Source organism: Salvelinus alpinus, chromosome 9, assembly GCF_045679555.1.
Source record: "Salvelinus alpinus chromosome 9, SLU_Salpinus.1, whole genome shotgun sequence".
NCBI classification, from domain to species: domain Eukaryota; kingdom Metazoa; phylum Chordata; class Actinopteri; order Salmoniformes; family Salmonidae; genus Salvelinus; species Salvelinus alpinus.
This window is the reverse complement of record NC_092094.1, coordinates 81143870-81170674: the sequence shown is the minus strand read 5'-3', so window position 1 is coordinate 81170674 and position 26805 is coordinate 81143870. Positions and strand designations below refer to the sequence as shown.

The following is a 26805-nucleotide window of genomic DNA, read 5'->3' as shown; positions in this document are numbered from 1 at the left end:
GCATCTCCGTTTTTGTCGATGAAAGTTTCATAACAGCTGTCATGGTGAGGAATCTCATACCTCTGCACTTTAAGACAGACAGATATTGGGCCATGTTATTTCAGCTATGTTAACTCATTACATTCCCCTGTATTCTTCTCACTGGCCTGGTTATGCAGGGTATACAGAGTGTGTTTACATAGTGACTCAGAGAGGAAGACGACCATAAACACACAATAGCACAGGTTTATGACTTAAGTCTGGTTGAAACTGTACCTACAGTACCTTCAGAAAGCATTCACACCCCATTACTTTTCTCACATTTGTTATGTTACAGCCTGAATTTACAACGGATCACATTTAAATGTGTTTGGTCAATGACACAATACTCCATAATGTCAAAGTGGAATTATGTTTTTCGATAAAAATAAAATAATTCATACAAAATGAAAGTTGAAATGTCTTTAGTCAAGTATTCAACCCCTTTGTTATGGCAAGCCTAAACAAGTTCAGGAGTAACAATGTGCTGAACATAATAAGTAGCATGGTGTCACGTTCTTTCAAAATCGAACCCAGAAGCAGACCAGGACAAGGAGAGTAGGAAGAAGGTGAGTATTTATTTACAAGTGAATGTGAATGGGTAGATATATCCAGGTGGCGTAGCGGGCAGCGGTGGTGAGTTGATGGGAGTAAATAGGTGGATCCAATGGGGTAACGGAATCCTCCGACGACCAGGCGGGAATGGGGTAAATGATCCGGGTGAGTAACTGAAGACAAAACAAACGGAGGTAAGTTTAAGACAAGCAATAAGTAAAAAACAACAAAACAAATTCTATCCAACTTGAGGCTGATACTATGGCACAACATACTGTTTATGGCTAACGATCCGGCAGGGAATGGATGTCAGGTCCGGGCTTATGAAGAGGAGAGATGATGATCAGGACCAGGTGTGCAGATAGCTGATGGGATACAGGTGCGGGTAATCAGAACTCCCAACTGGCTAATTTGCCCGGCAACCAGACAGGGTGCGTTCCAGGACACCGGAAAAAACACTCCAGGACAGAACACAGGCAAAAAACCGACTCAGGAAACGGGATTTGTGACACATGGACTCACTCTGTGTGCAATAATAATGTTTAACGTGATTTTTTAATGACTTCCTCATCTCTGTACCCTAAACATACTATTATCTGTAAGGTCCCTCAGTCGAGCAGTGAATTTCAAACACAGATTCAACCACAAAGACCAGCGAGGTTTTCCAATGCATCACAAAGGGCACCTATTGGTAGATGGGTTAAAAAGAAGAAGACAATGAATATCCCTTTCAGCATGGTGAAGTTAATAATTACACTTTGGATGGTGTTTCAATACACCCAGTCACTACAAAGATACAGGCGTCCTTCCTAACTCAGTTGCCAGAGAGGAAGGAAACCATGAGGCCAATGGTGACCTTGAAACATTTTAGCAGACACTCTTATCTAGAGCAACTTACAGTAGTGAGTGCATACATTTTCATACTTATTTTCCATACCCATGGGAAACAAACCCACTACCCTGGCATTGAAAGCAGCATGCTCTACCAACTGAGCCACACTGAGCCACATGGTTACAGAGTTTAATGGCTGTGATAAGGAAAAAATGAGAATGGATCAACAACTTTGTAGTTACTCCACAATACTAAACTAATTGAAAAAACATGCATCCTGTTTGTAACAAGGCACTAAAGTAATACTGCAAAAAAATGTGGCAAAGCAACTAACTTTTTGTCCTGAATACAAAGTGTTATGTTTGGGACAAATCCAATACAACACATTACTGAGTACCACTCTCCATATTTTCAAGCATAGTGGTGGCTGCATCATGTTATGGGTATGCTTGTAATCGTTAAGGACTGGGGAGTTTTTCAGGATAAAAAATAAACGTATTGGAGCTAAGCACAGGCAAATTCCTAGAGGAAAACCTGGTTCAGTCAGCAGGACAATAATTTAAAACGCAAGGCCAAATCTACACAGAAGTTCCTTACCAAGAAGACAGTAAATGTTCCCAGCCTGGTCTCGTAGACTAGACGTCACATAGTAAATTTAAATCCGGGACACTCTAATTAGTATGATATGTTACGTTTGGTATGGTTACATAAGACAGATGGTTACTTAAGGCAAAAACTAAAGTAGGGTGATTGGTCAGGGTAGAGGCGTAGGTGTATGACGCAAACGTTTAGAAACCCAAAGTTTGCGAGTTTGAATCTCATCACAGACAACTTTAAAATTTTTGCTAATTAGCTACTTTTTTACTACTTACTACTTTTTAGATACTTTGCAACCACTTAGCATGTTAGTTAACCTTTCCCCTAACCCTAACCTTAACCCTTTTAGCTAACCCTAACCCTAACCTTAAACCTTTAACCTAACTCCCAAACTTAACCCTAACCCCCAGCCTTGCTAACGTTAGCCAGCTAGCTAATGTTAGCCACCTAGCTAGAATTCGTAGCATATCATACGTTTTGCAAATTTGGAACAACTAGTACATTTTGTAAATTCGTAACATATTGTATGTTAATGCAAATTCGTAAAATATAATACTAATTAGAATTTGAAACATATCATTTGAAATGGTTGATGGACAATCACATATTAAATCATACCATACGAAACGTAACATATCATACTAAATGGATTGTCTCGAGTGGCTGAGTTACAGTTTGGACTTAAATCTACTTGAAAATCTATGGCAAGACCTGGAAATGGTTTTCTAGCAATGATAAACAACCAACTTGATAGAGCTTGAAGAATTTTGAAAAGAATAATGGGCAAATGTTGCACAATCCAGGTGTGGAATCACGTTGCTGCAATTATCAATTTGACTGCCTGTCCCTTATACTTTATCTTATGTCTACTTTTGTAACGGGTGTCGTCGTCTGATGAGGAAGAATCGGACCAAAGCACAGCGTCGTAAGTGTTCATGACTTTTATTGAACTGAACACTGAAACAAAAATAACAAAGTGAATAACGAAACCGAAACAGTCCTGTCAGGTGCAGAAAACACTAAACAGAAAACAACTACCCACAAAAACCATGTGGAAAAACGCCACCTAAGTATGGTTCCCAATCAGAGACAACGATAGTCAGCTGTCCCTGATTGAGAACCATACCCGGCCAAAATAAAGAAATACAAAACATAGAAAAAGGAACATAGAATGCCCACCCAAATCACACCCTGACCAAACCAAAATAGAGACATAAAAAGCTCTCTACGGTCAGGGCCTGACAACTTTGAGTGTAAGACTGGAGGTCTTCTGGGACGTTGTGTTTTTGCAGTTCCTTTCCAGTAAAATAGCTTAAACAATAGCAGAATTTCAGCTGCAGGATGCAGAGAATATCGCTGGGTGAACCTACTTTCATTTCTGTATTACTCAACATCAAACATTTTCTGCACACAATCTTTCCTTATTCTATTTTAAAGTGACTGAGATAGCAGTCAAGGGAGAGAGGAGAGGAGATTGTGCCTGTTTTACATGGCTGCACTTACATGCGCATGCACGCACACACACACACACAAACTTCCTGATTGCAGTCCTCCATTTCTCTCTCTCTCTGCCCACTGAACAACATTCCATCCTGGTTGTGTCACTGGAACTCTGTCTGGCCCCTGGCAGTCACTGTCCATCTGATCCTAATGAGGCCATGGGGCTGCAGTGGTACACACACACACAAACACACCATCTCCCTGTCTCCAGTGCCTTTATCTTTCTCTCACAAACAGGTTCTTCCTAATCTCCAGCCCTTCCCTCAGGTCCACATTTCTGTTACTCAAGTCCTCTCTGATATACATTGAGTGTACAAAACATTAAGGACACCTGCTCTTTCCATGACATAGACTGACCAGGTGAATCCAGGTGAAAGCTATGATCCCTTATTGATGTCACCTGTTTAATCCACTTCAATCAGTTTAGATGAAGGGGAGGAGAAAGGTTAAATAAGGATTTTTAAGCCTTGAGGCATGAGATTGTGTATGTGTGCCATTCAGAGGATGAATAGACAAGTGCCTTTGAACGGGGTATGTAGTAGGTACCAGGTGCACCAGTTTGAGTGTGTCAAGAACTGCAATGCTGCTGTGGATTTAACAGGTGACATCAATAAGGGATCATAGCTGGATTGACCTGGTCGTCATATTTGATTTGTTTAAAGTGTGTCAAGAACTGCAACACTGATGTTTTTTCACGCTCAACAGTTTCCCGTGTGTATCAAAAATGCCACTTTAATAATGATGTTTACATATCTTGCACTACTCATCCCAGATGTATATACTGTATATACTGCGACCTGGCCAAGATAAAGCAAAGCAGTGCGACAAAAACAATAACACAGAGTTACACATGGGATAAACAAACATACAGTCAATAACACAATAGAAAGATCTATGTACAGTGTGTGCTGTAAGATTAGGGAGGTAAGGCAATAAATAGGCCATATAGGTGAAATAATTACAATTTGGGAATGAGGTAGTTGGGTGTGCTATTTACAGATGGGCTGTGTACAGGTACAGTGATCGGTAAGCTGCTCTGACAGCTGATGCTTGGTCCACCACCCAAAGGACATCCAGCCAACTTGATATAACTGTGGGAAGCATTGGAGTCAATATGGGCCAGCATCCCTGTGGAACACTTTCTACACCTTGTAGATTCCATGCCCTGACAAATTAAGGCTGTTCTAAGGACAAAAGAGGGTGTAACTCAATATTAGGAAGGAGTTGATACTATGAAGTGGAAGTCCTGTCCTCTCAGCTTGTTTGTTTAATCTGGAGATAATCCTAACAACATAGCCATCTGTGCCCAGACAGCGCTGAGAATAAAGATCCTGTCAAAAGGTCCCCAGACCTGGACAGCGAGTGTACCACTACCTAGCCAGGGACTGGTAGAATACAGATCCACTCTGAACCAATCTGAGGGCTACCAGAAAGTTGTAGTCAAGACAGGGCCACAGGGATCAAATTTCATCCCAGTTCCATATTCAAAGGGCAAGGTGTGGTATTGGGAAAAATGTAGATGAATGTAAACACAATATGATAGTCAGTAGTGTTGTTGGAAGCATGCAGGTGTCAGAGGAGTAGGCCTACTGTAGGTTGTCCTAGCAGTGACGTGAGAGTAGGTTTAGAACTTGTGATGTAGGCTAGCCATGGAGCTGAATGGTTGATCAGGGCTACAGGGGGGGGAACGGGGCCTCAGCTTGGACAGCTGGTCTATTACCCTCACCCTGGCAACGTTGCATACAGAATGTGTGAGAGGGTGTGTAGTGTGTTCTTGTGCATGTGTGAGGGAACTATGAATACTAAGATTGATCTCTAGGGCTGTGGTTTTTATTTTGAAACCGAAAGAAACCTTGTACTCCCATACCACTTATTGGAACAAAACTTGCAAAATAGAGTTTAAACCTGTTTTGATTTTTAAACAAGCACCTTTGTACATGATGCTCTTATTACATAAACTCAGCAAAAAAAGAAACGTCCTCTCACTGTCAACTGCGTTTATTTTCAGCAAACTTAACATGTGTAAAATTTGTATGAACATAACAAGATTCAACAACTGAGACATAAACTGAACAAGTTCCACAGACATGTAACTAACAGAAATTAAATGTGTCCCTGAACAAAGGGGGGGTCAAAATCAAAAGTAACTGTCAGTATCTGGTGTGGCCACCAGCTGCATTAAGTACTGCAGTGCATCTCCTCCTCATGGACTGCACCAGATTTGCCAGTTCTTGTTGTGAGATGTTACCCCACTCTTCCACCAAGGCACCTGCAAGTTCCTGGACCTTTCCGGGGGGAATGGCCCTAGCCCTCACCCTCTGATCCAACAGGTCCCAGACGTGCTCAATGGGATTGAGATCCGGGCTCTTCGCTGGCCATGGCAGAACACTGACATTCCTGTCTTGCAGAAAATCACGCACAGAACGAGCATTACGGCTGGTGGCATTATCATGCTGGAGGGTCATGTCAGGATGAGCCTGCAAGAAGAGTACCACATGAGGGAGGAGGATGTCTTCCCTGGAACGCATAGTGTTGAGATTGCCTGCAATGACAACAAGCTCAGTCTGATGATGCTGTGACACACCGCCCCAGACCATGACGGACCCTCCACCTCGATCCCGCTCCAGAGTACAGGCCTCAGTGTAATGCTCATTCCTTCGACGATAAACGGGAATCCGACCATCACCCCTGGTGAGACAAAACTGCGACTCGTCAGTGAAGAGCACCTTTTGCCAGTCCTGTCTGGTCCAGCGACGGTGGGTTTGTGCCCATAGGCGATGTTGATGCTGGTGATGTCTGGTGAGGACCTGCCTTAAAACAGGCCTATAAGCCCTCAGTCCAGCCTCTCTCAGCCTATCTCTCAGTCTGAGCACTGATGGAGGGATTGTGCGTTCCTGGTGTAACTCGGGCAGTTGTTGTTGTTGCCATCCTGTACCTGTCCCGCAGGTGTGATGTTCGGATGTACCGATCCTGTGCAGGTGTTGTTACACGTGGTCTGCCACTGCGAGGACGATCAGCTGTCCGTCCTGTCTCCCTGTAGCACTGTCTTAGGCGTCTCACAGTACGGACATATTGCAATTTATTGCCCTGGCCACATCTGCATTCCTCATGCCTCCTTGCAGTATGCCTAAGGCACGTTCACGCAGATGAGCAAGGACCCTGGGCATCTTTCTTTTGGTGTTTTTCAGAGTCAGTAGAAAGGCCTCTTTAGTGTCCTAAGTTTTCATAACTGTACCTTAATTGCCTACCGTCTATAAGCTGTTAGTGTCTTAACGATCGTTCCACAGGTGCATGTTCATTAATTGTTTATGGTTCATTGAACAAGCATGGGAAACAGTGTTTAAACCCTTTACAATGAAGATCTGTGAAGTTATTTGGATTTTTACGAATTATCTTTGAAATAGAGGGTCCTGAGAAAGGAACGTTTCTTTTTTTGCTGAGTTTATATGACAACAATGAAATTGTTATTTTTTTCTCCTACAATGTCTACCATAAATCGGACCTAACTCATGTTTTATTCTATATATTTCCTTAATTGTTAAAGACGTACTCCAGCAATTCTTTAAAACTTTTCTTGTTGAAAAATAATACCCCAAGTATACTGTACATACAGTGATGTACACAAAAATATGTTTGGAGCAAAATGCAGTTTTTTAGACACAACTGCAAACTTCAAGGAGTAGGCCGTTCATGGAGTTGGACTGATGTGATGTCATCAGGCACCTCCCTTCCTTGCAAGAACAATAGAGGACAAAAGAGGAAAAGGCACATCCCCCCACTTGTGCCATGTCATTTTCATGTCATACCTGGACCATCTATTGAGATTAAGTTTTGATTAAACAATTAAGTAAAGCATGTGATAAATGAGGTGAAAATGAGACTGGAGTGCCACTTTAACCTGTTGCTAGTTTTTAAACCAATCTGAAGCATCTCAGTGGAGAGCCGTTGATGTGTCTGAATGCTTTGTCAGTAAGCAGATGTTTCTTTGTTCAGCTCCGCAGCGCTTCACAGAATAAAATTGCTTCAGTTGTAGTCGAGAGTAGGAAACTTGCTGCATCTTTTGAATTTCGTCCCATTGAAGATCTTCCTTCCCCCTCTACACCCTCGAGCTCCTCAGAGGGGAATGAACCCCTCCCCCACCCCATTTAACCCCCTGCGTACCCCTTAGTTGTCACATAGGCTCTTTTTGGCCCCCCTGTTCTTTGTCCCTAATGAAGCAACAGCCAGACCTAATCAGAACTAATCAGTCTCTCTCTCCCCCCACCACCAGCATGCACGCAATAGCTAATTCCACACTGATAGAGAAAGAGAGAGAAGGGGGGGAAGAAAGAGATAGACTGACAGACTAGATAAAGAAGTGGGAGAACAGAGAGAGAGATAACAAGTGAGTGAGCTCATGTCAGATACCAGATTTGAAAGTAAAGCCTGTAGACTGTTGTGCTCTCCTCTGACCACCATTCCCAGTCTCTGTCTGTCCTGCCTCAGTGCACAACAGTCACAACTCTTTTTTCCCAACAGCAGCCAGGGCCGTTTTTTTCCACCGATTTGTCTCATGATTTGTCTCACAATTTCTCTTTTCTTCACGTTGGAGTGCTGCTACAGGCTGTGTGCATGTCTTGACCAATCAGATTCATGGAAATCGCAGGTCGTGCAGGCTGGGCACAACGCAAAAAGCTGAAGACGCGTTCTCTATTGCTGAGACTATAACTGAATAAATAGACCCAGAAAAAACTGTAACTAAACTAAAATATTTTTTTCTTTCAGTTGACTAAAATGAGACGAGACAAAATTATGTTTGTGACTAAAATCTGACTAATAAGTGGACTGGACAAGAGTTTTTGGAGAGATTGAGAGCTTTTCACTGATAAGCACAATTAATATTAGCAGCACAGATGCACAGCGCAGTTCTGTTCAGCAGTGGAAAGGACAGCCACACCTGGCAAACACAGCCTACATCAGCTGGTGAGCTGCGGGGGAGCAAGCGATGAGAGTGGGCAGGCAGGCAGACAGGCTCTGCTCTGGCTCCGCCTCTGATTATAACCTACACATCGCACAGGCGACTCTTTTGGTTCACCGCCAGCCTTCTAGTTAGCTACCCTTTGCCTGGTAAAGAAATACAAGTTGCTTTACGAAATTAAAAACAATAGAAGCTTTGAATTTATTCGTTTTGTTTTTTTTAATAGTAAAAGAACAGTCTAGCTATGTTTTTATCTCCCATGCGTAGGCTATCTTCGAATTTGTAGACTTGCTCAACCCTCCCACGTTTCCCACTGCTTTTCATAAGGAAAGGATGATACCTAGTCAGTTGCACAACTGAATACATCAGAATCAATGATGTGTGGGGGGCTGCCTTAATTTACATTATAGGCACCCACATGGAGCAGTTGTTGTTAATTGCCTTGCTCAAGGGTAGAGCTATAGATTTTTCGACCTTGCTGGCTCGAGGATTCGAACCAGCTACCTTTCGGTTACTGGCCCATAGCAGATCTGTAGCCAAGTAGCCAAATCTCCCTCTTTTCCTCAAAGAAAACGGCTTGATTCTAGCCCTTAGGCTACCGTTCAAAGACATGGCCCGTACGTGCATTGGCAGGCCATATTTTACATTCGTAAAGCATATCGCAGACTTGTGGACCAGACCATTCACCATTTGTTTAGGCAACACCTTGTTCAGTCATGTTACCTCATTAGCTAACTATAGCTAACAACGTGGGGTACGTTCAGCAGGACACACGGTTTTGGAACTTTAAAATAGAAATATGCATACCTTTCTGACATGTTGAATAAGGAATACCATTCTATTCATGGGGCTCTATTCATGGGGTTTCTATCAGCAACGTTCAAGAATGTGGCCATGGTTACATTACTAGTAGCCTTTTCGCAAACATTTGGTGGCACAGAAAAAGGATAGCAAACAATTTATTGACTAAATTCCTCTTGCCATTATGCTATATCTGACTGGGTAAATAACTTTGAGTTAATGAGTATCCAGTGACTCAGACTTGAGCATTTGGACCAGGACTCGGACTTCAGCCATAGGGACTCGTGACTTGACCTTTGCTGACTCGGACTTGGACTCGGACTCAAGCAGATAAAAAACAGATATAAGAACACCTTACGGCACAGACATTTTTTAATATTTTGTATTGTATTATGTAGTGTATCATGTATTGTATTATGTAGTGTTATGTATATGATGTATTTAATTTGTTGTGTTTTGTTTCCTGTTTGGATCCCAGGAAGAGTTGCCGCTGCCTTGGATCCTAATAAAATACTAAATACCAAAGGCCAGGAGTTAAAAAAACAAACATGTGACTTGATTAGAAAAACTCTGGTCCCATCATAGCCCAGATTAAACCTGAACTATTTTAGCTGCCAGACCACTCTGGGACCTGTGGTGCCACCTCTGACAGCGGCTGCATGTGTGTAGTGCTGTAGAAATGTGGTTTTAGCCCTTGGAAGTGGAAACACAGAGGCAGTTCACACTTCCTGTTTTTGTATAGGGCCCCTCGGAGGCAGGAAGTGATAGGGAACGTCTGGACTGTAGTCTCTCTCTGCTGACTCTGGTGGTATCTCTAGACTAGAATGTCCTCTCTCAGAAAGTGAATTTTCAAAAAATTTTGAGTCTGAGTGAGGTGTTATAACATGCCTATATAAACAAGGAAAAGGTGTGCGTATGTATATATGTGGGTGTATTTTTTTAAACTAGGCAAGTCAGTTAAGAACAAATTCTTATTTACAATGACGGCCTAGGAACAGTGTGTCAAATCTTCGATCTAGCAACCTTTCGGTTACTGGCCCAACGCTCTAACCACTAAGCTACCTGCCGCCCCGTATTGGGGACGAGCAAGAGGTGTAGACTAATTATCCTGCCTAGATACTAGCTAGAACAAAGAGAATGGATGAATAGACAGACTTGGGCAGTTATTTTGAGGGTTGATTAGGGTTAAGATCATTTGGCTTCTACCCTCGGGGATCGGTTTATGTGTGTGTGTGTGTGTGCGCGCGCTCTATGCTACCCTCTTTGTTCTGACCCTCCACTCATGCATGCTTTAGTCCCCGCCCACTGGCCTACTGCTGTGAAATAGTTTTATCTCTATCTGTCTCACGCCAAAACAGGGAGGGTGTGGGGCTGGGGCTATAGTATTATTTCTCTCTTTTTCTTCCCCTTCCTCCTAAGTGCTGCATTTGGCATGTTGCCAGGGCAACCCGATTGCAGCAGGTAGAGAGTAGTAGATAAGCTCCTTATTAGGTTCAGCTACTGCAGTCCCCCCTCTCCCTCTTACCACGATTTCCCGCCACTCCAGGGGGAGGAGCTGCCTGCTGTCGGAATAAGAAGACTCAGGCCAAACGTCAGTGTAACTCATGCTGCGTTTATAACCAAGTGGGAAGTTGGTAATTACCAGTTGTGAAGTCTTAAATACGAGTTGGGTGCATTCATGTTTCGAACAGGGAAATACCATCAAACATGGAGGTCATTAGAGGGCTTGTGATCATTTTCAATTTTTTTGCCCATAAAAAGTAGCCTATATCCAGAGCTGTTTTCACTTCTAATCAAAAGGAAGATGAACAGAATACATTTTGCATTTACAATTTGTATTTTGTTCTTACAAAACAACAATAGTTGATGAAGTTACCGCCATGCTTGCTGTCTTTTTTGTTGACAAATGGGATGATAGACGAGTTTCCCCACTAGTAATTACCAGTTTGAGGGGCATTCACATGGATTTTTCCCAGTTGTATGCTGGTAGTTATGATATTACGAGACGTTGGAATGGAGCATTAACTCAGTGGGTGCTGCCTCCTCATCCTGTTAACCCCTACACCCCCAGATCACTGTGAGCTTTTATAGAGATCACAAAGACTGAGGCTTTATGTGTCATGATTCTAATTTAGGGACTTGGTCATTAAGGACAACACAGCCAAGATGTTGTATTTTTCCGTTCTTACTGCTACATGATACACCGAAAGGCTGTAAATCATAGTTTAATTTCTATAGCACCGTCATTTGCAGAGGACACCAGAAAGCATTGCATGTGATGTAATCATAATCATCAATTATCAATGTAAACCATAAATTCTCAGATGATAGAAATGTTAGATTCAGTTCTTCCAAATTCCCCCATTGTTCTTTCACATCCCATTGTTCTTTCACATCCCTTCTGGAAACTTCGGAATTTCACTTATCCATTGCTGCCCTCTAGTGGGGATAATAACCAAGCGCGAGGACCCCAAAAAAAGAGTCCTATGAAATTGAACTTTCTGCAAGTGCACACAAACACCATAAATTATGTTAAACAGACTGTAAACATGAACAGGGTCACACAAAGTGTTTCTTGGTAGTTAAAAAAAAATCTACTTTGAACAAAGGTATCCACCTCAATCACATGGTTATGGGCTTAAAAGAAGAAGACATCTGTACCATGTCAGATATAGAGTTTAAATGTATTGAATTTTAAGTTTGTATCCCAATATTGCACTTTATATACATAAGAGAAGACTGAAATATAACAAAAAACGTTTGACATAGAAACACAGAATTTTCGGAGTAAAAAAACCGAACTTTTATTAATTATGAAATTATGAAAAATATTAACAACATTCCACCCATGAGCCTACAAGAGGGCGATTTTGTCATTAGACTGCAGGAAAGGAATGTTTTATGCTTTGCATCTCTGTAATTCAATACTAAGAAAGCTAAGTAAGTATTAATATTGGTTAAAAGTTAATATTCCTAAACATATAATCTGTATTATTTCCAATGTCCTTATGTAATAAGACTAAAGCTATAATATTTAGAATGAAAAGAGCATTGAAAATGTGTTATGTGGTAAGCAGATACTTTTTTAAATGAAGAAAGTATGTAAAGTTTCTCATTTATTTAACAGAAATTAGTAAAAAAAGATCTGATTATTCTATAGTGGTCCTATACTTTTCTATGCCACAAATATGAATCCTTTTCCAACAGGATTGTAAATGTCAATCCAGCCTGTAAATACCTCCAGACAATCAATAAAGTGCCTATGCGTCTATTCCCCAGACAGCCTGGAGGAGAGGGTCACAGCTCACAGCTCACACAGCTCACACATTTTCCTGCTGCTGCTCAAATGGATGGAACATTTTATATACAGTGCATTCGGAAAGTATTCAGACCCCTTTACTTTTTACACATTTTGTTACGTTACAGCCTTATTCTAAAATTGATTAAATCTTTTTTTTCTCATAATGAGAAATAATGACAAAAACCCCACAATGATAAAGTGGAAACAGGTTTTTAGAAATGTTTGCTAATATACTAAAAATAAAAAACAGAAATACCTTATTTACATAATTATTCAGACCCTTTGCTATGAGACTCTATATTGAGCTCAGGTGCATCCTGTTTCCATTGATCATCCTTGAGATATTTCTACAACTTGATTGGAGTCCACCTGTAGTGAATTCAATTAATTGGACGGGATTTGGAAAGGCACACACACACCTGCCTATATAAGGTCCCACAGTTGACAGTGCATGTCAGAGCAAAAACCAAGTCATGAGGTTGAAGGAATTCTCCGTAGCTCTCTGAGAAAGGATTATGTCGAGGCACAGATCTGGGGAAGGGTACCAAAACACTTCTGCAGCAAACTGAGCAATCGGGGAAGAAGGGCCTTGGTCAGGGAGGTGACCAAGAAACCGATGGTCACTCTGACAAAGCTCCAGAGTTCCTTTGTGGAGATGAGCAGTCCTTTCAGAAGGACAACCATCTCTGCAGCACTCCACCAATCAGGCCTTTATGGTAGAGTGGCCAGACGGATGCCACTCTTCAGTAAAAGGCACATGACAGCCCGCTTGGACTTTGCCAAAAGGCACCTAAAGACTCTCAGACCATGAGAAACAAGATTCTTTGGTCTGATGAAAGAGACCTGAAAATAGCTGTGTGCCAAGCTTGTAAAGTCATACACAAGAATGCTCGAAGGCTGTAATCGCTACCAAAGGTGCTTCAACAAAGTACAGAGTTAAAGGGTCTGAATACTTTTGTAAATGTGATATTTCAGTTTTTTTTTTATACATTTGCAAAAATGTATAAAAAAACTGTTTTTGCTTTGTCATTATGGGGTATTGTGTGTAGATTGTTGAGGGGAAAAAAGATTTAATACATTTTAGAATAAGACTGGACATAACAAAATGTGGAACAGGTCCAGTGGTCTGAATACTTTACGAATGCATTGTAGATTTGATTTGTAACCATTGGGGAAATGTGTGTTTATGTGTTATGCACGGTTCAATCAGAGGATGTTAGGTAACCATCTCTGATACATCTGATACATGTGTTTCTGCTAAATGAGTTGAGGGTGCATCTGGTAACCTTTTTATCAAAATTCTCTTTACTAAGCCCTTTACAGGATGTCTGTGTAATATCTCTTCCAGACCATAGTAACAGATTGTACAGTAACTGCCTCTGTTGTGTTAAAACCATATCACCAACGCGGATATGGTTATCCATTTGTTCTCTTCAAAGCATTTTCCTGGGGCGTCTGCCTGCTTCTAACATAATTTCATAATCTACGCATATAGCCTGAACTCACAGCAGCCAATCAGTTAACAGCGTGGGTGTCCCACCGTTGCTTAGTTACTGCTGATGTGCCTCAATTCTATCAGTTGGCAGAGCTGCAGGTGTTGGGAAGAGAGGCAATAAGAAATCATCATAGAAGGCAGAGGGGACCAATGATCCAGTGACACCATTTCCCAGTCCACTATGCAGGGAAAAGGAAACGCCACTTAGCAGTCAAGGAGAGTGGAGTGGTGTGAGAGAAACCATGAGTAAAGATTGAACCTCCCTTTATTGAACCTGCTTCAAACCTGCCTTGAACCTGCCTCGAACCTGCCTGACTGTAGTACCACATCACATGAACATTTAAAGTTTAGCACAAGCCTCTGCTTTGGTGATCTCTGAATGTTTTAATATATGGTCCAATATCCCTATAGCTCTGTCTTCCCTATAGCTCTGTTCTGTCTGTGTGCACGCTGTTGTGCACCTTTTTAAATGTTTTTAAATGGGTTTATAGTAAAGACATGTAATTTAACTGCAGAAATGTATTACCTTTTAATAATGTGCCATGAACACAACCAGTCATGATGTTGTCATCTGATTGTGAAACAAATCACTTCAAAAAGTAGGTTACCTTAGCACGTTCATCCCCAAAAATTCCAGCGTCTGAACAGCGCACTGTGGACCTGTCAACTTTCCTCAAATTCGCAAGTGGCTGAAACGACTGTATCTCAGCATCCGAGTGAGCGAAACCGCGCCCCTCTGTCTTACTACAGTGTATAGTATGTAGCCCATGTACAGTATCTGATGCTGTAAAAGTGTATGCCGTACTCTTTTTGGCCTGACAGCATTAGATACATGGGCTACACATACCTCTGCCTCTGTGTTGACGACGATGGCAGTATTGTAAGCAGCAACTGTTTTTTTACTAAAGAAATGCATTCATTTAGGTAATTTTTCTGTTAAAATTAAATATTCTTTATTTTTCTTTTCTCTGCCACACTCTGAAAAGCCTCAATGCTGCAGCTTAATTTCAATGAATGTCACGTTTGCGATTATATCACGTGAAACAATGCACAGGAACGCTGTCAGGGTGGAATAGTTCATCGAGCAGATCAAAACAATTATTAAATTATGCCCAGCTCACAAGGCCCCTTGATGATGTGAGACCTGAGGCAATTGCCTCTTTTACCTAATGGTAAGTCCGCCACTGCATACATGCGTACTCTTAGGCACGCCTATTAATTTGGTGGGTGCTTATATGGCTGCGTTTACACAGGCAGCCAAATTCTGATTTATTTTTTCCACTAATTGGTCTTTCGACCAATCACATCAGATCTTTTCACATCAGATGTTTTTCAGAGCTGATCTGATTGGTCAAAAGACCAATTAATGAAAGAAATATCAGAATTGGGCTGCCTGTGTAAACGCAGCTAATGTGTCCTATTTCACACATGTGCACGTGCAAATTAATTGGAAATGTGTGTATTAATTGGAAATGTGCTACATTATAAAGTGGATAAAACAAATTTCATCAATAGTGTAATAACTTAAACCAATAATGTAATAACAACCTAAAATCACTCTCTTTCTTTAATGGCATGCATATTAAGTTGATGAACACCTTGCATTTGCCTCCATTACCACAATAGACTAGCATTTGAATAAGAAGTTGTCTTGTGTAGATTTAACAAACTTTTCGGACTCTGTATTATCTGTAATATCTAAGTGTGTCGAAATTCCCTCTTTATTTCTGCTGGAAAACATGAGTATGGGACCTTCAACATTAACCCACTGGTTTAATGAACTATCCAGTTACATTACCTTAGTAAGATCAATTAAATAATATCTATAGGGGCACAGGGTGAGACCCAGATGCAGACACGGGAGGCAGATGGTTAGAGTCTCTGATATATATTAGTATCCAAGGGGCAGGCAAGAGAATGGTCGTGGACAGGCAAAAGATCATAACAAGGTCAGAGTGTAGGAGGTACAGAGTGGCAGGCAGGCTCGAGGTCAGGGCAGGCAGTATGGTCAGGCAGACGGGATCAGAGTCAAGGGTCAAAACCGGAAGGACTAGCAAAAAACAGAGAAAAGGAAAAAACAGGAGCACGGAGTAACACGCTGGTTGACTTGACAAAAAAAGACGAACTGGCACAGTCAGACAGAAAACACAGGTATAAATACCCAGGGGATAATGGGGTAGATGGGTGACACCTGGAGGGGGTGGAGACAAGCACAAGGACAGGTGAAACCGATCAGGATGTGACAAATATCAATAAAAGATAACAAGTAATATCAATTAAAATATTTGTTCCACAAATCAAAACCTGATGGAAAAAATGAATGAATAAGAATTTTTAGATAATGCAAAACCAATTACCTAATGATGCCTGTGAGTAAGTTGGAGTACGTGCCAGCATCCAGAAGGAGTAACAATTGTTGAAAATGTCTTGAATTGTTTCAAAGGCTTTTGTGCCTTAACAGTAGCATTAAACAGCATCTTAGGAGGTGAAGCATTTGTTGAAGTCAAGTTTAGAGCTAGGATGTAGGAATATGATTGGGTGTTTAGTCATTACTGAAGCATGACACTCTATACTTCAAGAAAAAAAAAATGAGTGTGAGAATTTGAGAATGAGAATTTAGTTGTTAGTAAGTCTTTTTTGGGGTTGTTTTTACACTATTGGTTAAAGTTATAGCTAATACACTTCATGATTTTTTTTACCCACTTCATAATGTAATAATCAACGCATTATGTAATAAATATTACATTATGCACAAAAGTGTTATTATGTTATGCGTTCAGGATATTCATCACATTATTGGCAATTTATTACATTACAAATGAAAAAGTTGTTACTATTAGTAGCTATTAAATTATTGTAAGTTATTACATTATTAGTTGCTACATAGCCTCAGAGATGTGGGGTCACGGCCAGGGTCTGCCGTTATCAACAGGGACCCTGAAGCAGTTAGGGTTAATGGCCGTGCTCAAGGGCACATTGACAATGTTGGGGAAGCTACTCTGAACATATACCCTTAAGAAAAATATAGTTTACTTAACTTTGAAAAGTAGTTCACTACAGTCAGACTACTTCATGAAAAATTATTATATAAACTACAAATTGCAAGAACACAGTTGTCACGTGCATCAAATCACAAATCAAATCAAAGTTACGCAGTGATGCAGAATTCATACCCAGCAAAGGGTTAAGAAAGGGAGGAGGATGTAGCACGGCTTGAAGTCAATAAAAAATGAGAGGGAGAGAGAGGGAGAGGGAGAGCACAACATCTATACGATTAATGCATGCCAAAAAATAAGGACAGTTTCAACAGCTAGCGTATTGCCTCTCTCCATCCCTACCCCTCTTACAATATCTGTATTTTCTTCCTCCTCCGCTCTGAGCGTTCGGCTGAGTGGTTGCACTGCCGGTCATTCTGCTGCTCTCATCTCTGAATGCACCGGGGATGATGGTGTAAATGAGTGTAGGCCTAGGCTACTTGAGGACTCCGTAAGGACTGCCTGACAGCAGGAGAGAGGTAAAGAGACAGCGAGAGAGGCAGTAAGGTACTCAGTGAAGACTGCCTGAGAGAGATAGAGGGAAGAAGTGTGGGTGAGGCAATAAGAGAGGCAGGATGATGAGTGTAAACAACAGCGGGATGAGGACCGGCCAAGACACAGCACCCAACGGCACAGAAAGAGCAACCTGGGAAAGAACCAACACTATGTCTAACCCATCCACCCCCACCAAGCATCTCAAATCGGTGAGTATCAACGTGTCATGACATGAGGAGAAAAATAATGAGAATCTCTCTCTCACACATACTTTCTCTATCTCTGTCTGTATTGTGAGGAGTTTGCATGGCTTGCTTTAGTGGGAACAACTATTTAATATGCTAAGGGTGCATGTTCAATGTTATGTATCTGTTACCTGTCAATTAGTTCATTGAATGTAGGCTACTGTATATCCTTTCATGTGGCAATTACACTGACATTCAAGGAATCAGATCCTTCATTTACATTTTTTTGTTTGTTAGATAATAGATAAGGCTTTCGTAACGCATTTGCGCAACTGTAGAAGAGAGTCCATCTGTTAACATGTCTGTCTGTAATGGCACAAGTAGCCTACAGTCACCTGCTGCGCTGAGTGATAGAAGACAGACACTCCTAACCTTATCTATGAGCCTGCCTGGGGGTGATGAGGGGAGTTGTTTCAAGCAGCCTAACTGGCCAAATGATCAAATATTTCTCCATGTCCAATGGTTTGAAAGAGTCTATTGGTAGTAGAATTGAACTCTACATTTTGTCATAAAAGTGTACAAAAATAAGACAATTCTGTCTCTTTGAAGGGTCTGAGGGATCTGTTGGTGGGGTCAGTGTTGCTTACTGTATGCCCGCTGTCAATGGAACAGGATGACGTCTTTACAGACAGACACATTATGACAACATCAAACGGGTCAACAAGGCACTGAATAATAATTGAGTCAGTTGTTCAGCGTCGCAGACAGCACTCTAACAGGGTACCAGCAACACTGGCGATAAATATCTAACCTGCCAAATTTCGGAAAGGACAATGCAGCGAAACAATACCACTCCCACCACATGCAAGGGGCAGGGAGGGATCTTCTTCGTAAGTTAACTTATTTGTTATCTCAAAAATCATTCAAAACTTTAACTCCACAATCTGCTTTCAGCCTTCTTGATATGACGAAAGCTTTACTATTTTATCGCAGCGAAGTTGTCATAGGCTAGTAAGTTGATTGATTATATGACAGATTATATCAGGTTACCACTTTTCTCTATCTGTCTTCAAGACTGAGTTTTATAGCAGAGACCTGTCACAAAGCTATTTGAAGTTGAAATAATGGCAATATGCCTTATTGACTATAAAAGGTACGCTTACAGATTTGCCAGTGTAACGTTCGTCGTATGGAGGAAGAGAGGAGGACCAAGGCGCAGCGTGAAAAGTATCCATTTTAATAGAATACGTATAAACAAACAAACAAAATAACGATAAACGAGAATAACACGAAACGAAACAGTTCTGTCTGGTGCAGACACACAAAGACTGAAAATAACCACCCACAAAACCCAACACAAAACAGGCTACCTAAATATGGTTCCCAATCAGAGACAATGACTAACACCTGCCTCTGATTGAGAACCATATCAGGCCAAACACAGAAATAGAAAAACATAGATAAACAAACATAGACTGCCCACCCCAACTCACGCCCTGACCATACTAAATAAAGACAAAAACAAAGGAAATAAAGGTCAGAACGTTACAGCCAGAGACAATTATTTTTTTAACTGTTTAAAAAAACAAGGCACAGAAATGTTAAACTGGTGCAATACTAACACATCGATACAACTTATTTTAGTGTTCAAATAATCTAAATGGAGAGAGAAAATCAAGAACCAAAAAATCAAGAAGTGGTATTTTACTATGGTTTGAACCGCTAGACAGGCACTCAAAGGGTTAACAAGTGGCCGCCAATCTAAAATGTAGCTCTGCTTCATGTGTTATCAGTCTGGCTGGGGAATGTATGTAGTCATGTCACACTGTCACCTCAGCTCTTGTCACACAGCTCTCTCACTGTGCCTAGTCTGAAACCAGTGGGGGGTGACCGACCAGCATTTTATAGTGGGACCTACCCATGAAATTAGTCTGTAATGTGCTCTTCAAAGCTGCTTTGTACATTTATTTTGACAGTAAAATAGCTCTCTCAAGCCCACCACCCTAGCCTTTGCCAGTGGTTGAGATAAACCTACATGATATGTAAATACAGTAGGTTATATCCTCGTAAACATGGTTGGTTCAACCACTGAGGCATCTTCTTTACTGTGAAACATGATTCAGTCGAAACTGAGCAAGCCAATATTGTCAAAGAGAACAAAATGTGATTAGACTGCCAAGTACATTTCCGCCTCCTCATTCCAAGTGTGTCCCTTAGTTTATTCTCACAGTTTTCATGTTGCTCATATGAAATACCTTTGAATCAGCTGCTGCACAGTATATCACTTTGAGAATGTCTACCACTCAGCTATATAACAAGAAGAGCTCTTCAACACCAGTAGACCTTTTGTCTCCCTCTGGCGCCACATTACCCTGTTCCTCCATCATCACTACCGAGGATGTCTCAGACTGCACATTACCCTGTTCCTCCATCATCACTACCGAGGATGTCTCAGACTGCACATTACCCTGTTCCTCCATCATCACTACCGAGGATGTCTCAGACTGCACATTACCCTGTTCCTCCATCATCACTACCGAGGATGTCTCAGACTGCACATTACCCTGTTCCTCCATCATCACTACCGAGGATGTCTCAGACTGCACATTACCCTGTTCCTCCATCATCACTACCGAGGATGTCTCAGACTGCACATTACCCTGTTCCTCCATCATCACTACCGAGGATGTCTCAGACTGCAGCAGACTGATCCAAAAGGCTTCTTACTCCACAATGTGACTTGTGTGTGTGTGTTTTGGAGTATTTGTGTGTGTTAACCCGTGTGTTGTATTGTGTGCTCGGGGTGTGTTCAAGTATGTTCAAGCTTTGTGTCCCCTCATCCAACAGCCTAAGCCTCAGAATGCCATCACCATTGCGGTGTCATCGCGGGTCCTCTTCAACATGGATAAGGAGCAGCAGATCTACGAACAGAAAGGCATGGAGGACTACCTCAAGTACCAGATAGAACACGAGACAGAGCCCTTCGACCCTGGTCCTGCTTTTCCTTTCGTTAAGGTCAGGGAAATGAAGACACACACACACACACACACACACACACACACACACACACACACACACACACACACACACACACACACACACACACACACACACACACACACACACACACACACACACACACACACACACACACACACACACACACACACACACACACACACACACACACACAGAGAGATTGGTGGTCATGTTCATCAATGTGAATGATGTATGTTGTATGAAAGATTATATGTTAAGAGCTTCTGTTTGATGTGACCCCAGGCTCTGGAGGCAGTGAATACTCGGCTGAGGGAGCTATACCCTGAGAGTGAGGAGCTCTTTGACGTTGTGCTCATGACCAACAACCACGCACACGTCGGCCTCCGACTCATCAACACCATCAACCACCACCGTGAGTGCTTAATCACACACACAGACACACACATGCATAAACACATGCACACATGGGCACCACCTGGCTATTGTGCTGTGAATGAGGACATCTTTCATTCAGATTCAGTGTGATGTCCTGAGTGTGGTCTAAGGGCCCGGGGCTGGGTTTCTACTAAGCTACTATATGGAATTGTTTTAAGATCGTCATATCAAGGATCATTTAGCTATTGGATTTTGAATTTTAGGACCCCTGTAGGTATAAAATATAAACATTTTTAAATGGGGGGTGAACATTGAATTTGGCCTTACTGTTATTAGCCCATAGCCCATAGCCCATGGCAATATTCATACATGGCAAAACAGATAGCCTACCTCTTTTTGCTTTATTTTTTGACTATGTTTTGTGTCTGTCCTATATCTGAGAGATATAAGAAAGTTCAGGAAATTATTATATATATTTTTTCTTACCCATATTTAACCCTTTTTTTTTTTACACTAAAGTCCTTCCATATACAGTATACTTCAATTCAGTCACACCTTTTGATGGTGGGGTCATATTATTATTATTATTATTACAGTTTTTCTCAGTCGCTTTGGTGCATTTTTCACATCATCCCTAACATGTGCAAAATAATAAGTGCATTTCTCAGAACAATTTGTACAAACTGCAATATACAATAGATATGTTTCTAAAGCTAGTCAGTCACTAAAAATCCTTAGTACGTCTCTCAAAAGTAAATATTCATGCCAATGATCATGTCAGTGTCATCAGAATGATAAGTCATTGAGTCATTGTTCACGAACAAGGTCGTCAAAATGTTTAGGCATGTTGTCAATGTAACTGTGTACTTTGACAGTATTACCTGATGTAAACTTAGGCTACAGTTTGGATGACAGTTACTGTATTGAAAATGCACAAGGCTGCACTTCTATGGCATATATCAATTTCAACAGTACTATTTACATATTACTGTATGTGGGTTATTGATTGAAAGAGACTGGACAACCCAAGGGGCACAAAGGAAAAAAAACTAAATTAGAAAGAAACACAGGAAACCACCCCTAAGGCACAACTTTGCCCGCAGCACTGTTGTGCTGTCTCTACACATCCAGACGTTCCTGTCTGTCGGCCCACATATTCTCATCCACATCACAGGTTTATATTATGCTAATTAAATTTCCGCGCAGACATCGACTCTAGGGGGTTAAGGGCTCCAGGAGATGAAGCTGTTCTGATGCACTGATGATGACGGTGCTCTGGGTGCTCCACACAGCTGGTCCTCCCCATTCCCACACAGCCTGTATGACCCTATGGCCCTGTGTCCCTCCTCAGGACACACGCCTGCTCAAAACATCACAGAATAACTTCAGCTGTGTGGGTCATTAAGTCTTTAAGCTCAAATGTGTGTGTGAGAGAGAGAGAAAGAGAGAGAGAGAGAGAGAGAGCAAGAAAGAGAGAGCAAGAGAGAGAGAGCAAGAGAGAGAGAGCAAGAGAGATAGATAGATAGGTAGATAGATAGATAGATAGATAGATAGATAGATAGATAGAGCAAGAGAGAGAGAGAGCAAGAGAGAGAGAGCAAGAGCGATAGATAGATAGGTAGATAGATAGATAGATAGATATATATATAGATAGATAGATAGATAGATAGAGCAAGAGAGAGAGAGAGAGATAATTTAAGAGAATGAAAGAGAGAGAATGTAAGAGAATGAAAGAGAGAGTGAGGTCAAAGGCTAAATGCTGTTTAGTACGTTACATTCCCTTGTAAACTGTGGTTGTGTAGCATGTCATAGTGCTTTAATAAAATGACTCCACACGTCCTTTGAGATGAGGGGAGTTGGGAGATGTGGTTCTGGGCCCTGGGGGTGTGGGTAATGAGGGGTTCAGTCCTACCCTCACTAAAATAGTCTGGCCAAGTGGAAACATCTGTCCTGACTGAACCACTTTCTCAGGCTCTTTCCATCCAGCTCACCCCTCAATCCACTATTTTCTCTCTTTACTCCTCTCTGGGCATTTTTCTCTCTTTGCATCTTTGGATCTCCCAAGCCATTGGTAACTGTTATCTAATCCCTTAATTACAGGCAGGAACCAGTACATTGACTCTATGTCCTTCTCTCTTTCCTCTGCAGGGCTGTTCATTGAGCGTTTCTGTATGACGGGTGGGAACAGTCCCATTGGGTACCTGAAGGCTTACCACACTAACCTGTACCTGTCTGCTGACCCCATGAAGGTCAGAGAGGCATTGGAGGAGGGTAAGTGGTCGAGAGCCAGACCTGGCGCCAGGATAAAGTAACTAAGGGGGCTGCTGAAATCAGGGAGGGGGCAACATTTTTTGGAGTTCTTGCATTGGAATTATATTGAATTCTGCTTATATAATCACACTATACCATAACAAACATAAAGTTCAAATGCTGAGACAATGCTGAGACGTTTAGATCGGCAATTACCCTATTACATAATAGCCTATGTAAATGCAACGTACACACAGCTGTCTTAGCAAAATAATGCAAACTAAATGCTGAAAGTAGTAGCATTTACAGCAATGAAAACCAATAGGCTACCAAGACAACCATAATAGAATGTAGCCTATCTATTTCTATGATGAAAATACCGATATGTAGCTATACCTAGAGGCGTCATTTGGGTTCTTGCATTGGAATTATATCAAATTCAGCTGATATCACGGTATACCACAATAAACATAAAAAACATACAAAAATTATTTTGACCAAGAAGTGACAGGTTCAATGGCATGAAATCTCGCTGCGCTCTATCAGCACCATGGACAGCGCCCTACACACTAAAGCAAGATCTTGATAAAACCAACCAGCTAAATTGTTTCAATCTTAGCTACCTTTTCAAACGGGTTGCAGCTTCTTTGATGCTCTGAGGAACTTCCTGAGTAATCGATCATTCCATTCTCCCTGAAATCTCCTTGTAAGATCCCCCTCAAATGCCAGTTGGATTAGTTGAGTTTTCCTCGGGTGTAGCATGCTGCTTCTGTGCTGACTGAACACGTTTGTCAAGTGGAAAATGTGTTTTCTCATGTAGCTGTGGACGCCACAAAAGGAACTCAATAATGTTCACAATCGCCGACAAATACATGAGATTCTTGCCAGCTGCCCATCATTAACAAGGGTTGACACTGATGTTCCCATAGCACTTCGAACTAATTTTTATTTCCGCAGTGCATTACAAATGCTCTTTGCTTGAGGCATGCCTAGCAAATCCTTTGGCACTATCAATAGCATTCTTCCAGTTAGAATACCCAGCTTGGGTGAAGGCCTTGTCTTCCTCAGCATTGGGCCCAACACAAGACTTTCAACATAGGAAACAAAATGCAGCATCTGCAGTAACCATGCAATATGTAACTTTTTGGGCGACCTGACCAAATTCACATAGATCTGTCATTCTCATTGAAAGAAAGTCTAAGAAGCGGTAGATCTGTTGTATGTGCACTATTTCTATGCTTACCATTCTTAAGTTTCCTTCTGCATCTATTACTTTTGATTTTGTACACCAGCTTAAACTGCTGAAAATAAAATATTTGTTGGTTATGGAAAATATATTTCACAGTGGCTTAGTTGGTACAATGATTCTCTACACAATGACTGCTTGTTTGTCACATAAACTGAAATTAGGCAAACTATTCAAATTTTAACAACCAGGAAACGGCAGAGCAATTTTTTCTATTTTTAAATAGGGGACATAAAAGTAAAACTGAGGGGGCTGAAGTATGAACTGTGGGAGCAAAGCCCCCTGTAGCCCGCTCATGTCGCCCCTCCCCCCCCCCCCCCCCCCCCCCGGTGAGAGCATAGTCTTGTTAGTTGAAGACACTGTTGATTGGGACAAATCAGTCTTATCAATAGAACATTTGATCTGTCTCGTAACACTGTTATGTAGTTGTTTAATACAGTGAAAAAAGCCTACCTTGAACAAGTCATGTTAAGTAATCTCTCTCTCTCTCTCTCTCTCTCTCTCTCTCTCTCTCTCTCTCTCTCTCTCTCTCTCTCTCTCTCTCTCTCTCTCTCTCTCTCTCACTCTCTCTCAGGGATTGCGGCAGCCACCATGTTTAACCCACCAGAGAAGAGAACAGAAGTGTCAGAGACTCAGCTGCGAGTGGCCTTCGATGGGGACGCAGTGCTCTTTTCTGATGAGTCGGAGCGCATCTTTAAGGCCCATGGACTGGACAAGTTCTTTGAGCATGAGAAGGCACATGAGAACACGCTTCTTGACCATGTATGTCCGGTCCACGTTAAATTCTGTAACACATTCAAACACAATTGAATATGCAGCTAAATCTAAATAGTTAGTCAATTGACAAATCAATATCCCTCTGTACTTCATACGGATGGTGAAATGTAGTGTGAGCTGAAGTGGTTTAATGTCTCTGTAGATTTACTGTAGATTTTGTGACATGTTCAGTGTTAGGCCCCATCGTGCAGCAACTCACTCTCTATCCTTTCCTCTCAGGGGCCACTGAAGGGGTTCCTGGAGTCTCTGGGGAAGCTGCAGAAGAAGTTTTATGCCAAGGGCCAGCGTATGGACTGCCCGATCCGCACCTACCTGGTGACGGCACGCAGCGCAGCCAGCTCAGGCACCCGGGCCCTGAAGACACTTCGATCCTGGGGACTGGACACCGACGAGGCCCTCTTCCTGGCTGGGGCCCCTAAGGGGCCTATGCTGGAGAAGATCCGGCCTCACATATTCTTTGACGATCAGATGTTCCATGTGGAGCGGGCTGCGGAGCTGGGGACTGTGGCGGCTCATGTGCCCTATGGTGTGGCTCAGAAACGGCCCCAGAAGAAGCCTGCTGAGGAGAACGATAAAGACTCTAGTGCTGCCGCCAAGTAGTCTCTACCTCACCCTCTTCCCTATCCCTGTGACAGCAAGGGACAATAAAACAACATTGTGAATTTGAAGGAGACAGTGGTTCTGTAAGTCCTTTTCAGTCCCCTCTTAGTTGTCTGGGTAGTGAAGCCCATAGTACATGACAATTGCAAGGGCACAGAGTGAGAGCATGCTGTTTTCACGCCTGCCATGTGATCGAGGATTCCTCACAAGAGGAGGCGCCAGTATACCTTAAAGAAAAGCTTCAAATATCGTCATGCTTGCAGTAATGTTAGTACACTATGCTATCTGTATCATAGCATTATAGGTCCAATAACATTTTCATCTAAAAATCAACCTAAACATATGCTACACAATATTTATAGATTTGACAAATCTGTGACTTTTAGCAACAACATTCGATTTTATTGACGCATTCAAATTATATGAAACTCCAGAACCAAAACATTTTTAAATGTTATAAACGTACAGTAGGCTATACCTGTATCATTTCAGCATATCACATGTATCTTAGGTTGAAAACATGTTTACTGAATATGTATTGTATGTTATTGATGTAATATTTTGCTCTGGTCTTTTGTTTCTAATCTAGACACCTTTTATTGTACATTTGCATGGTCCTCATGCAAGTTACTGTATGTGCTGTAATGAGATGGCAACCGAAAGTGCTAACGGACAATCTCCTCTCTCATTATAAACATGGATGCTGATCCATTCTGTAAAGACTTGACTTCTTTGAGGAGATATTGGCATAATGTATGCTAACTTAATTATGTGGCTTTTATGTTT

At 41.7% G+C, this 26805-nt stretch overlaps 1 protein-coding gene and 1 long non-coding RNA gene across 3 annotated transcripts; one reads left to right on the top strand and one right to left on the bottom strand.

Moving 5' to 3' along the window:
- Positions 1-577: 577 nt before the first annotated feature.
- Positions 578-19309, bottom strand: LOC139530731 (uncharacterized). Of its 2 annotated transcripts, XR_011666113.1 has the most exons (3): positions 18935-19309; positions 849-938; positions 578-746 (listed from the first exon to the last, which is right to left on the bottom strand). It is a non-coding gene; the product is annotated as an uncharacterized lncRNA (long non-coding RNA). The 2 variants fall into 2 exon arrangements; XR_011666112.1 differs by lacking the exon at positions 18935-19309 and having other exon boundaries at positions 849-1340.
- On the top strand, positions 17240-26728 carry LOC139530730 (cytosolic 5'-nucleotidase 1A-like). The gene is made up of 6 exons (XM_071327388.1): positions 17240-17795; positions 20619-20786; positions 21054-21183; positions 23295-23417; positions 25217-25404; positions 25639-26728. Exons 1-6 carry the CDS (start codon positions 17667-17669, stop codon positions 26017-26019), a joined length of 1119 nt encoding a protein of 372 aa, XP_071183489.1. The 5' UTR covers positions 17240-17666; the 3' UTR covers positions 26020-26728.
- Positions 26729-26805: the final 77 nt, after the last annotated feature.